Source organism: Nicotiana attenuata, chromosome 9, assembly GCF_001879085.1.
Source record: "Nicotiana attenuata strain UT chromosome 9, NIATTr2, whole genome shotgun sequence".
In the NCBI taxonomy this organism is placed as follows: Eukaryota; Viridiplantae; Streptophyta; class Magnoliopsida; order Solanales; family Solanaceae; genus Nicotiana; species Nicotiana attenuata.
In genome coordinates this window covers 43,163,596-43,175,905 of record NC_031997.1, presented here as the reverse complement: position 1 = coordinate 43,175,905, position 12,310 = coordinate 43,163,596, and the positions used below count along the sequence as shown (strand labels likewise).

Below are 12,310 nucleotides of genomic sequence, written 5' to 3'. Positions count from 1 at the left end.
TAAATGAGCCTAAGCTCCAATATAAAAGAGCCTAAGGGCCAAAACATATAGGGTTCGAGACCTTGCTCTCACTCAACTTGGACTCAAGAGTCCCATTATCCCGAGCTCGCGCCAAATCAACTTAGGCATAGCTCGAAGACTAACGAAAACCTTAAGAGGTATTCTATTCTAAGTTCAAGGATCACACGCTGATCACTAAAAAACCTAAGGGTTGTTATATTCACAATCCGAGCCAAGGTTCACTTGATCATTGAAATTATCAAAATTTTCACAAAATAAAGACAATGCGGAATCAAAGATGAAGCAAAGGAATTCTTTATAGAGATGTTTACAAAATATATTTACAACACCCACGAGGGGACCATACATAAAACAAAGAAACACAAAAAGAACCTAATCTATTTCAAGGCTACATCCTCGGAAGCAACATCCTCAAGAACTGTACCCTCGAGAGCTCTATCTTCGGGAACCTCCTCCTCCTCGGGGACTCCATCTTCTCCTTCCCCTCCCTCGGAACCACTCACAACATCTTCATCATCAGAATAAATGAGAAACCTAGCATCGGTTTCTAGCGCCTTTGCTTGGGTTATTTCTTCAACGAGGTCAAATCCTCGGGCGTGGATTTCTTCGAGAGTCTCCCTCCGGGCTTGGCACTTAGCCAAATCATTACTTCATTTTTCCCGATTAGAGGCCTCCCTCAGCTCCGCCTGAACAACCTCGGCATCCCTTAAGTATACGGCAATAGTCTTATCAGTCGTAGCCTTCGTCTTCTCAACTTTAGCTTTGGCCTCTGCAACCTCGGACCCGACTTTGACAAGATTTGCCTCTAGCCCCTCGATTTTCTTGGCCTGGGACAGGCTCTTCACTTTAACGCCTCAGAGTTGAGTTTCACCCGAGGCCAATTGGGCTAGAACAGTTTTTTTATCGGCAGCAAGCCGATCCATGCTCTCTTTCCATCGGTGGCAGTTAGCCTTAACCCGATCGACCTCGGCCCGAAGCTGCCCTATGTTCTCCAACTTCTGCTGTAGCTGAGACATTAAAGTGTTAGCCTCCGCAGTAATCGAGAAGGACATACTCTGTTAAAATTAGAGTTACCTGCTCATCTAGCTTGGCCTCATTTTTTAGAGCTTTGGCCAATTCAGTCTAAAGGTCCTTGAGCTCCTCCTCCTTTTGGCTATAGAGGAGCCTCAGTGCCTTCTTTACACCCGAAACCTTCCTGAGCTCGGCCTCACATTGGCTCAGCTCGGACTTGAACTTGATTATGGCCTACACATAAAACAAAGACATTTCAGTCAAACGAAGGGGAGGAAAGAGAAAATTACAACTATGAAAGTTAATGTTTACCTGAGAAAGGAGACGTTGAGCCTCTTCGAAGAGGGTGGCTGCATCATTAAGGTCAACAGCATCGTCAACCCCGGTAAAATAGTCCCGGAAAGGATCTTCTTCGAGAACCTTGCTCGGTTCGGGCGTCCGTAGATCCCGAGCATCCTTTATTGCTTCTTCGAAGTAAGATGGTAAAGAAGGTGAGTGACCCATTGTCACGGCCCCGAGATCCTCACTCGGGACGCTCTGAGTAGATTTGGTCCTCCCAAAACTTGTCCCCTCCAGCGTACTTTCTGAAGGAGGGGGAATGATCTCAATCTCCGGGGACTCGAGGGCTTTACCCACGTCTTTTTTTGGAGTTCCTTCACCACAAGATAAGGTCTCAGGTTCGGAGGGCTTGGCGGCCTCGACTAGTTTCCTAGTTCTGGGCACCAGTGCCGTTTCTTCGCCCTCACTTTCTTCATTTTCCAGATATTGGGTGGCGAAATCCAAGTTCGCGTGTAGAAGCTTGCTCCTCGGCTTCCGAGTAGGGGTCTTCTCGTCCTGGGAATCATCGGACTCCGAAGCCCTCATTCTTTTGTTGTCTTTCCCCGACTTCGGAATCGAGGACGCAGTCTTTTCCCCAGGCGAGGCTGGCCTCATTTTGGAGAAATCTCTGATGCCTGCATAAATAAACATGAACGAGATGGCACCACCAATAAAAAAAGAATGTCAAAAAACCTGAGAAGAGAATTTACCATATTGGTTGGCCTCCCATTTGCCCTTCGATAATTCGCGCCACTTGCGCTCATTGTACGAGGAGGTTGCAGCTAATTTTTGGACCGAGTCCTCGACGTCGGGGACCGTATGGGGCGTCCAAGCAACGGCTGCAGAAAGGGTAAAGGCATTATGAAACATGGAAGCAGAATATGAATAGGTATTTGGAAAAGGAGTTCACTTACGATTAAAGTTCCACCTCTCCAGGAATGGCATCTTTCCCCTAGGGATGACATCTGAAGCCTTCACTCTTATAAACCGGCTCATCCAGCCTCGATCTTTGTCCTCGTCATTACTAGCGAAGAAAGCCTTTTTTGATCGGCGTTGTATTTTGATGAGCCCTCGAAATAATTAAGGCCAATACAGCCGAATGAGATGGTTGAGGGTAAACTCCAATCCCACGGCCTTACCGGAAAAATATCGCAGCGTGATCACGATGCGCCAAAAAGAGGGGTGGATCTGGCCGAGGGTGACTCCATACGTTTTACAAAAATCGATCACCACCGGATCGAGGGGACCCAATATGAAAGGGTAAGTGTATACACTTAAGAACCCCTCTACATGGGTAGTGATGCTTTCCTCGGGGCTCGGGATATGAACCACGACCTCGTCTCCTCAGCCGCAGTCCCTCTTCATGGCTTTAAGGTACTTCTTCGATATCAAACTAATATATCGAGATACATGTTCGCATCGTCCTGGGATATCGGGGGTATTCTCAACATTGAAATCTTTCTTTATCACACAAGGACCGGGGGTGATTTCGTGAAGAGCCGGCGGCACCACCGGTTTGGCCGACCGGGCAGTGGAAGAAGACGATGCTTTCTCTTTTTGGGGGACTGTTTTGGAAGTTTAGCCATAGATTTAAACTAAGAAGTACAGGCGGTAGCAGAGCGTGATATTTTATGCGAGCGTTTTCCGCTGATACTATTGGTAACACTGGTTTGATTCATTCGTTTCTTTCATCTATACTTCATATTTCTTGATTATTAATTGGTATTGAACTAAATCACATATCTTTAAAACCACAAATCAAATTTAATTGTTACTCGAATTTTCGAGGTAAACAACATAAAATATCTAATTTTGTAGAGAGACCATCGGTTCACGTGCCCCGTAATTTCCCACTAATTTGCCCTGCTCACCTCATAAACTAGCTTTTGGGGTTAAGTTAGGCCCAAGATCCATTTATCAGTCTTTAAAAGAAATTTGATCACACTTATTTAGTGGGTTCTGAATTAGACATAAGATGGTGGTATGTGTACCCAATTTACTTCATGTTGGCTAGGAATGACTAAAATGAGATTCTTGATGCCTTTGACTAGATACCAGCTTTTTAAGCACGCTGTCATATTTTTTGCGGACAGAGTAGTCCTGCGTGTATTCGCTTGTTCTAAATGGATTGATCTTTTTTTTGGTTTCCTACTCGGTGTATGATATTCATATTGGGGCCCGACTAAATCTGGATTGGCGCCAAAAAGTCCTACATTGGGGGATTGATCTTATTAATTAAAGGTTGGTCGGTCTCATGTAAAATTAACCAAAGCATTTTACTTCATATTAAATGTACGTAATAGTCTTTGTATAAAGATACTCATGACATTCTACGTTAATTTACATTACATCGTAACCATCTTAGAATTGAGTCACTAACTTATGGGGCATGTAATAGGTTTAATCATATTTATCATATTTAAGAAACCTGTAAAGAAAGTAGTTAGTGGTTAGTGGAGTGGTTAGCCAGTTGTCCAACAGTGTAATGACAGATGTAAGTTAAGTTAGTTAGGAGTAGTATATAACCGTGTATATCTCTAATTTGTACAGTATCTGAAAATGAATGGAACCATACGATTTCCATTTCTCTCTTAGCTTCTTCTGAGAAATCCTCTGCAGTCATGGAGGTTCTCTCCATTTAACATGGTATCAGATCCAGGCCCATCCCAATTTATTGTTACTGATGTTGGGGCCCCATTTATATTGTTCACGCTCCAGTTGCAGGCCTGGGCGTGAGGGGGGTGTTGAGTTGTGTCCCACATTGGTGGATTATGGGTATCTTGGTCTCCTTATATGATCTTGGGTGATCCTCACCTCATAAGCTAGCTTTTGGGGTTGAGTTAGGCCCAAGGTCCATTCTTATCATGGTATCAGAGCCGTGAAGATGATTGATTCACGCGGACTGCTGGAATTTGATTTGAGCTTCTAAAACTCATCAGAAATTTGTGTAATTACTTCAGTTCATTCCTTTCTAGGTTGAATCATCTTTGAGCAATTAGGTATTCTCTCTTCATCTTTGTGCAAAATTGCTTGCTGCTTCTCTAAGCTCTATTTCTCTTCATCCTTCAATGGCGATCGGAGGTATTAGTGCTAGCTCAGACACAGGAGTTGAAGACATTGCTGCTAATGCAACTCCAGTGGCAGATCCAAGTCGTGTGGGTGGTGTAGTGATCGATAAACATCATCCTCTATTTTTTCAGCCTTCTAATACTCCAGGTAGTTCTCTCGTCTCAATCAAACTAATTGGACATGAGAACTATGCTATGTGGAGAAGCTCTATGCGTATCAATCTATTAGGCAAGAGTAAATTAGGTTTTGTTGATGGTAGATACACTAAGGACAAATTTCCTCCTACTTTACATGACTTGTGGGAAAAATATAATGCCATAGTTTTGTCATGGATCATGAACTCGGTTAGCAATGAGCTGCTAAGTGGCATGGTGTATGCAACTAGTACACAGAAAGTGTTGGCTGATCTTAGAGAGAGCTTTGACAAGGTTAATGGATCTAGAATTCTATTTTTGCATAGACAAATTGCTACCTTGTCTTAGGGCATCTCCTCTGTGTCAGTATACTTTGCTAAGCTGAAAGAACTTTGGGCAGAGTTTGATGCATTGATGCCTTGCCCAGGATGTGGTTGTGAGGAGTCGAAGAGGTATGCAGAACATTTTGGGAACCACAGGTTGCTGCAATTTCTGATGGGTTTAAATGAGACGTACTCACAATCCAGTAACCAGATTATGGTGATGAGTCCTACTCTAACTATAAACAAAGCCTATTCTATGATAATAGCAGAAGAAAGTAGAAGATCTGTAGTTAATTTTGCTCAAACCTCTGCAGCAAATGAAGGAATGGCTATGTTTAGTGGAAAAGGGAACGTTCAAGGTTCAAGCAACTACAAGCCTAAAAGGAATAATTTTTTCTATGAGTACTGCAAATACAAAAGGTCACACAAGGGACGCTTGCTACAAGCTTCATGGCTATCCTGCAGAATTTAAGCAAAAAAGAAAGGCTGGAACTAACAATGCTACTCAATACACAGGTCCTCCAACCAATAATGGTCCTAAAAGTGGAAACTTTGAGGATGCAGCTAACCTTTCAGGACTTCAGCAGAATAATCCTGATTTAACTAGTCAGGGTGGTCAAGGAGTGATTGTAGTAGTGCCTCAATTTACAGTTGATCACTACAATCAGATCTTGCATCTCTTGGGCAAGTCCAGCATCACATCTTCAAATCAAAGTGATCCACCAAGTAATGCTATGTCAGCAGGTATGACTTTATGTTTTGTAGCTACTAAAGCTGAGGTTTGGTGGATAGTTGATATAGGTGCTTCCAATCACAAAGTAAAAGTTTCAAAGTTTTAGAGGAATCTAAAAATGTTGATGAAACTAGTATTGGAAAAGTTCATTTACCTACAGGAAAGATAGCAAGTATAAAACATACAGGCTCTACGAGTGTGCTACAAGGACAGAAAACTACAAATGTGTTGCACATACCAGACTTCAAATATAACCTTCTGTCTGTTTCAAAATTAACAAAGGAACTTAGATTCTGGAAGATCCTTTGTAAATACAATAAAGGATGATAGTTCAAGTGTATCTCCGTGGCATAGGAGATTAGGTCATGTGCAATTGATGTTTGGAGAAAGTTAAAAGGTTTTCAACATTTGAAATGTAATTCTGAGACTAAGCAATGTAATATCTGTCCTATTGCTAAGCAAACAAGGCTTCCATTTCCTCTTAGCACCCCTGTGGCTACTACATGTATTCACTTACTTCCTGCTGATGTTTGGGGGCCCTATAGGGTACCTACTCATGATGGGAAGAAATATTTTCTCACACTAGTATATGATCATTCCAGGTTTACATGGATTTTCTTGTTGCCCTCTAAAGCTGAAGTGATTGTTGCCATTAGACAGTTTTTTATTATGATCAAGAATGTTCATTCCTGTACTGTAAAATTCTTAAGAATAGATAATGGGTGTGAGTTTGTTAACTCTCAATGACAGAATTACTGCAGTCTTTGGGGATTGTTCATCAGAGTTCCTGTGTCTATACTCCACAGCAAAATGGAGTAGCTGAGAGGAAACACAAACACATACTCAATGTGGCTAGGGCACTGAGGTTTCAAGCAAGTGTTCCGCTAAGATTCTGGGGGGAATGTGCATTAACTGCAGTCTACATGATAAATAGACTACCAACACAGGTACTGCAGGGTAGATCTCCATTTGAACTACTATTTGGTCATTCACCTTCTTTAGACCATATGAAACTTTTTGGCTGTCTAGGTTATGTAACTGATGTTAAAAGAGGTGACAAATTCTCAGCTAGAGCCTCTCCTGCAGTTTGACTTGGCTATTCTATGTCTCAAAAGGGATACAAAATGTAGAACATTCATACCAAGGAGTTCTTAATAAGTAGAGATGTTATATTCAAAGAAAATGTTTTTCCCTTCCAACAGTCAGCTCGTCTACCCTCCTTGTTCCCTACCATTGACATTCCTCAAGTCTTATTGCCTAATGTTATCTCTATATCCTCCCTTCCACCATCGTTAATCTCTTCATCTCCTCCTACACCTTCTTTTCTATCTTCTCCTATTCCCACTTCACCTACTTATCATAGCTTAGATCAACTAACTCAAGTACCTACTGATCCTGAACCAGTATCACCACCTGGTCTCACTCATGATCAGCCCATTCCTCAGTTGTCTACCTCAAATAGTCAATTGATAGAAGCCTCACATCCTACAAGATCTAGGAGAATCAGTAAACCCCCTATCTGGCTAAAAGATTATGTTATCCTTTCTCCAGGCAAAGCAAATTGTTCTTATCCTCTTTTAGCATGTGTTAGTTATGAGAATATCTCTGACTCCTATGCCAAAGCTCTATCCTCCTACTCTGCAGTTCTAGAACCACAATCATATATTGAGGCTGTCAAGGATCCTAAATGGATTGAGGTTATGAAAGCTAAAATCTCAGCCTTAGAGGAAAATCACACATGGTCTATAGTGGAGTTACCTGCTGGAAAGGTTCCAATTGGCTGTAAATGGGTGTTCAAAGCGAAGTACACATCATCAGGTGAAGTTGAGAGATACAAATCTAGGTTGGTTGCTAAAGGTTACAGTCAAAAGGAAGGGCTTGACTATACCGAAACTTTCTCTCCTGTAGCAAAGATGGTGACTGTAAGATTAGTCATTGCAGTTGCTGCAGCCAAACATTGGCCTCTTTTCCAAAGGGATGTTCACAATGCCTTCTTGGATGGTGAACTCCTAGAAAAGGTTTACATGGATGTGCCACAAAGGTTTGCAAGCCAGGGAAGGTCCTCTCACAGGGTTTGCAAACTTCATAGATCTCTATATGGCTTGAAACAAGCACCCAGGCAGTGGAACAGGAAGCTAACCGATGCCTTAGTACAGTTGGGCTTCACTCAAAGTCATTTTGACTTTTCTCTTTTCACAAAGAAGGTTCAAGCTGAAATTGGTTGTGGTGTTAGTTTATGAAGATGACTTGATAACAAGTGGAATCAATCTAGGTCTGATAACTCAGACTAGAAATGATCTGAAGCTCAGGTTCAAAATGAAGGATCTAGGAGAACTTAAGTTTTTTCTGGGAATAGAAGTTGCAAGATCAAAAGATGGAATCATTATGAGCCAAAGGAAGTATGCTTTGGAGTTGATATCTGAAATGGGACTTGCAGGTGCTAAACCTGCAGGAACACCTCTTGAGTCCAATTTGAAGCTTACATCTGTGGAGTATGACACTGCTGTAGGAACCTCTAAGTGTGAAGATAAGCTGATTGAAGATATAGGTGCATACCAAACACTAGTAGGGAGGCTATTATATCTTACAATGACCAGGATTGACATAGCATTTGCAGTACAGACATTAAGTCAGTATATGCACAAGCCAAAGCAATCTCACTGGGAAGCTGCTCTGAGAGTTGTGAAGTATGTTAAGACTTCTCCAGGTCTTGGCCTACTAATGCCTTCAGAAGGCACAGACAAACTAAGAGCATATTGTGACTCAGACTGGGGTGGATGCTTACAGACTAGGAAATCAATAACAGGGTACCTAGTTAAGTTTGGGAATGCCTTGATCTCGTGGAAGTCTAAGAAACAAGATACAGTTGCAAGAAGCTCTGCTGAAGCTGAATTCAGAAGTATCGCATCCACAGTTGCTGAAATAACCTGGCTCATAAGACTCTTCAATGAGCTGGAGGTTGATGTAAGTCTACCAGTTGATCTCTTTTGTGACAGCAAAGCTGCAATCCAAATTGCAGCTTATCCTATCTTTCACGAGGGACTAAACACATAGACATTGACTGCCACTTTGTACGAGAGAATATCATACAAGGTGCAGTGAAAACTCATCATATTCCCACAAAAGAGCAGCAAGCTGATCTCCTTACCAAGAGTTCAGGAAGGTTGCAACATGATCACCTAGTGTCCAAGCTGGGCTTGAAGGATATCTTCAAACCATCAGTTTGAGGGAGGGTGTTAAGAAAGTAGTTAGTGGTTAGTGGAGTGGTTAGCCAGCTGTCCAACGGTGTAAGGACAGCTGTAAGTTAAGTTAGTTAGGAGTAGTATATAACCGTATATATCTCTCATTTGTACAGTATCTGAAAATGAATGGGACAGTACGATTTCCATTTCTCTCTTAGCTTATTCTGAGAAATTCTCTGCAGTTATGGAGGTTCTCTCCATTTAACAAAACAGAAACACGTTTTGTATCTCAGTAAAATATTAGGGGTTTAATTTACTTACATCTTTTTGAACCATGTTTGAAACCCGCATTGGGGATTTCTTATTGAATCCACTCAGGTTTGCCGACATACGTATATAAAAACATTACACTTTTACTTACCAATCGTCAATTTTAAAATGATTTATACCTTTTCTTCAAAAGTTAATTAGGCTTTAACTATACAAAAAGATGGAATTAGTGGGGGACAGACCATTAATTCATTATTTCAACCTTATAACATAAAGTATAAAAAATTGAGCTCTCCACGCATTAGGAGGATTTGAGAATGCATCTCTAGATCTCAATCTCTCAATGTTTTAATCTTACTTTATAAAAGTCGAGACCCCGTTTAATTAAAAACATGTCTCTTTACTTGTTACATATGAAATCAAAATCAGACGAGTCATGTGTTACATGGTAATATGGTATGTATTAAAAATATTATATTACTAAGATTAAATCAAGAATGTTCGAATTAGCAGCAGCCTTTATGGTAAAATAATAATTTTATTTAGGAGTTCATCATCAAGTGTTCTATTCCCTAGACCCTGATTTTGCATACAGCACGTAACACAAACATATGTAGCAAGTGAAGAAGAACGTATAAAACTTGGGTTCAATCAAAGGAACAAGCATAAGGCCATGAGATACGTAGTGGCTCATGAATTTGGGAACAACATCCATAAAACCTCAGGAGTCGCTTGATTCAAAATCAGGATATCCTAGAATTATTATTCTAGAATTAACAAGGATTATAACTTGGACATGATTAGTCATAAGCCTAACAAAGCTAATTCATCAGAAGCAAATTGATCTTCTCAATAGCTGCAACTCTATTATTGATGTAAATTGTTGGCTTTAATGGTCCCTCCATTTCTAGACTGATTTTTGTTGATTTGTGGCTCATTTTTAAAGGAAATGAACGAATCAAACACTCCAAAAAAATAAAGCACGAGTTGTAAGTCTTAGTGCTCCTAAGGATTGGGTGATGACATAATAAAAGAGAGTCTTGGGACCCTTAAACTTTAAGGATATCGTCATAGCACCCTTACTCCTCTTAGTGCTTTTTTGCACTTTAATTAAATACTTGTCCTAATACAGTAGGAAAAGAAAAAATGATCTTTAACATTGTTGCACTTACTTTCTCACCCCTTGCCTGTATAAATATGTCAACCAAACTCTCCTAATTTCACAGCCTAAGTAGAAAACCTTATTGTCTTTTGCAACTCTAGCATTTTGGGTGAGAGGCAGAGTGCTAGAGATTTGCAATTCTTTGGCTATAAAATACAAAAAAGAGATGGCTGTTATTTCTGGTCACTGGGCTTTTACATTTGGTGTCCTTGGTAAATACAAACCAGTTTTCTCCTAATTCTTGCTCCTTAATTGTAAAATTTTGACTGAATTTCTTAAATATCAACTTTAATCCAAAAATATGTTCTATGTGTTGAGGTTAAACACATCGTCTCTTTTCCTTTTCTTATGTAATTTGCAGGTAACATCGTCTCGTTCATTGTGTTCCTTTCTCCACTGTGAGTCTGATCCATTTTCTTGTATTTATTGGAATTTTCAGTTTATTTGGTTTTTTAATCTAACTACCACTTATATTTTCACACTTGTAGGCCCACGTTTTATAGAATCTACAAGAAGAAATCAACCGAAGGCTATCAATCGATTCCATATGTGGTTGCTCTCTTCAGTTCCATGCTTTGGATATACTATGCATTTCTCAAGACCAACACTACACTCCTCATCACTATAAACTCCTTTGGTGTCTTCATTGAAACTATCTACGTTGGTTTCTACCTTTTTTACGCACCAAAAAAGGCCAAGGTAAGGTTTAACATGATATCACGTTAACTACCTTTTTTTTTCACCGAGAATTTCCTTTTTCCTTTGTTTCCTTTCCTATAGCAAGAAATTGTAACTTTGATTTTCAAAAAATTTCTTAATGCAGGTTCAAACTGTGAAGATGCTCCTATTATCTGTGGTGGGCGGCTTTGGTGCTATAGTTCTGGTTACTCAATTTCTATTCAAAGGAGCAGTTCGAGGGCAAGTGGTTGGATGGATTTGCCTTGTATTTTCCTTGTGTGTGTTTGTAGCACCCTTAGGCATTGTGGTGAGCTTTTACATACAAATATTTCAAACATGGACGTCTTCTCTATTTCTTTTTTCATTCGTGAAGATAATATATTGCTCATGATGTTTCTAATTTTATGCAGAGAAAAGTTATAAGAACAAAGAGTGTGGAATACATGCCATTACTCCTATCAGTGTTTCTCACGTTAAGTGCAGTGATGTGGTTCTTGTATGGTCTTCTACTAAAAGACATTAACATTGCTGTAAGTTCTATTTTCAATTTCTCAAACCACTTTTCTACATTTACGCTATGTTTACATACGTAGACTATTTATCTTGGATCTTATATATGTAGTTTCCTTCTTATGTTTTATAGGCTCCAAACGTATTGGGATTCTTCCTTGGTATTGTCCAAATAGTGTTATATGTAGTATACAACAAAAAAGAGAAGGCAAACCTAAAAGAGCAGAAACTTCCAGAGATACAAAAGCCAGCAGTCATAGTGGTGGATGAGAAGATGAATAACACGAAGTTCCCAGAACTAACACAGGAACAGATTATTGATATAGTGAAGCTTGCCGGTTTACTGGTTTGCTCAGATAAAGTACACGTAGCCTCGTGTCCACATGATACTAATTGTGGGGTTAAAGTAGAAAACATACCCAAGCTGCAAACTGTGGAAGAATAGGGCAGTTGATTAATGTCAGGCTTGGAATTGGCATTGATCTCAGTGCAATATTCGCGCAGATTGTTGCCATTAATTCCTTAGGTTGGTTTTTCCTAATACTGATGTGTTTGTACACAAGTTATCTCTATGTAGGCTCATATTCTGTGTAAGCTTTCTTCTTGGGATGTCCTAGTAAAGAATAAATATTCAGTATTTAGTTTTCCTTTCTGTCCACAATAAGTAATATTTTTACCGTTGTCTCATCCCTTAATAAAATACTAACATCTAGAAAAGAAATAAGTATTTTGAATAAATTACCCATAATTAAAATTTTCATATTATTAACTTGACACATTAAGATATATAAATAAGGACAAATTTAAAGGATTTATTTTATCCAAAATAAAAAGGCCAAAAGATCACTTATTATGGATCGGAGGAGTATTGTTTATACACACTTACATTTGTGACGCAT

General features: G+C 39.8%; 2 protein-coding genes across 2 annotated transcripts; both read left to right on the top strand.

Moving 5' to 3' along the window:
• LOC109232684 (uncharacterized mitochondrial protein AtMg00810-like) lies at window positions 7,926-8,663 on the top strand. Its single transcript, XM_019398436.1, has one exon. The coding sequence runs from the start codon at window positions 7,926-7,928 to the stop codon at window positions 8,661-8,663; it is 738 nt and encodes a 245-aa protein (XP_019253981.1).
• On the top strand, window positions 10,270-12,058 carry LOC109232324 (bidirectional sugar transporter N3-like). Its single transcript, XM_019398056.1, has 6 exons — window positions 10,270-10,435; window positions 10,585-10,621; window positions 10,712-10,922; window positions 11,047-11,208; window positions 11,312-11,431; window positions 11,545-12,058. Exons 1-6 carry the CDS (start codon window positions 10,390-10,392, stop codon window positions 11,854-11,856), a joined length of 888 nt encoding a protein of 295 aa, XP_019253601.1. The 5' UTR covers window positions 10,270-10,389; the 3' UTR covers window positions 11,857-12,058.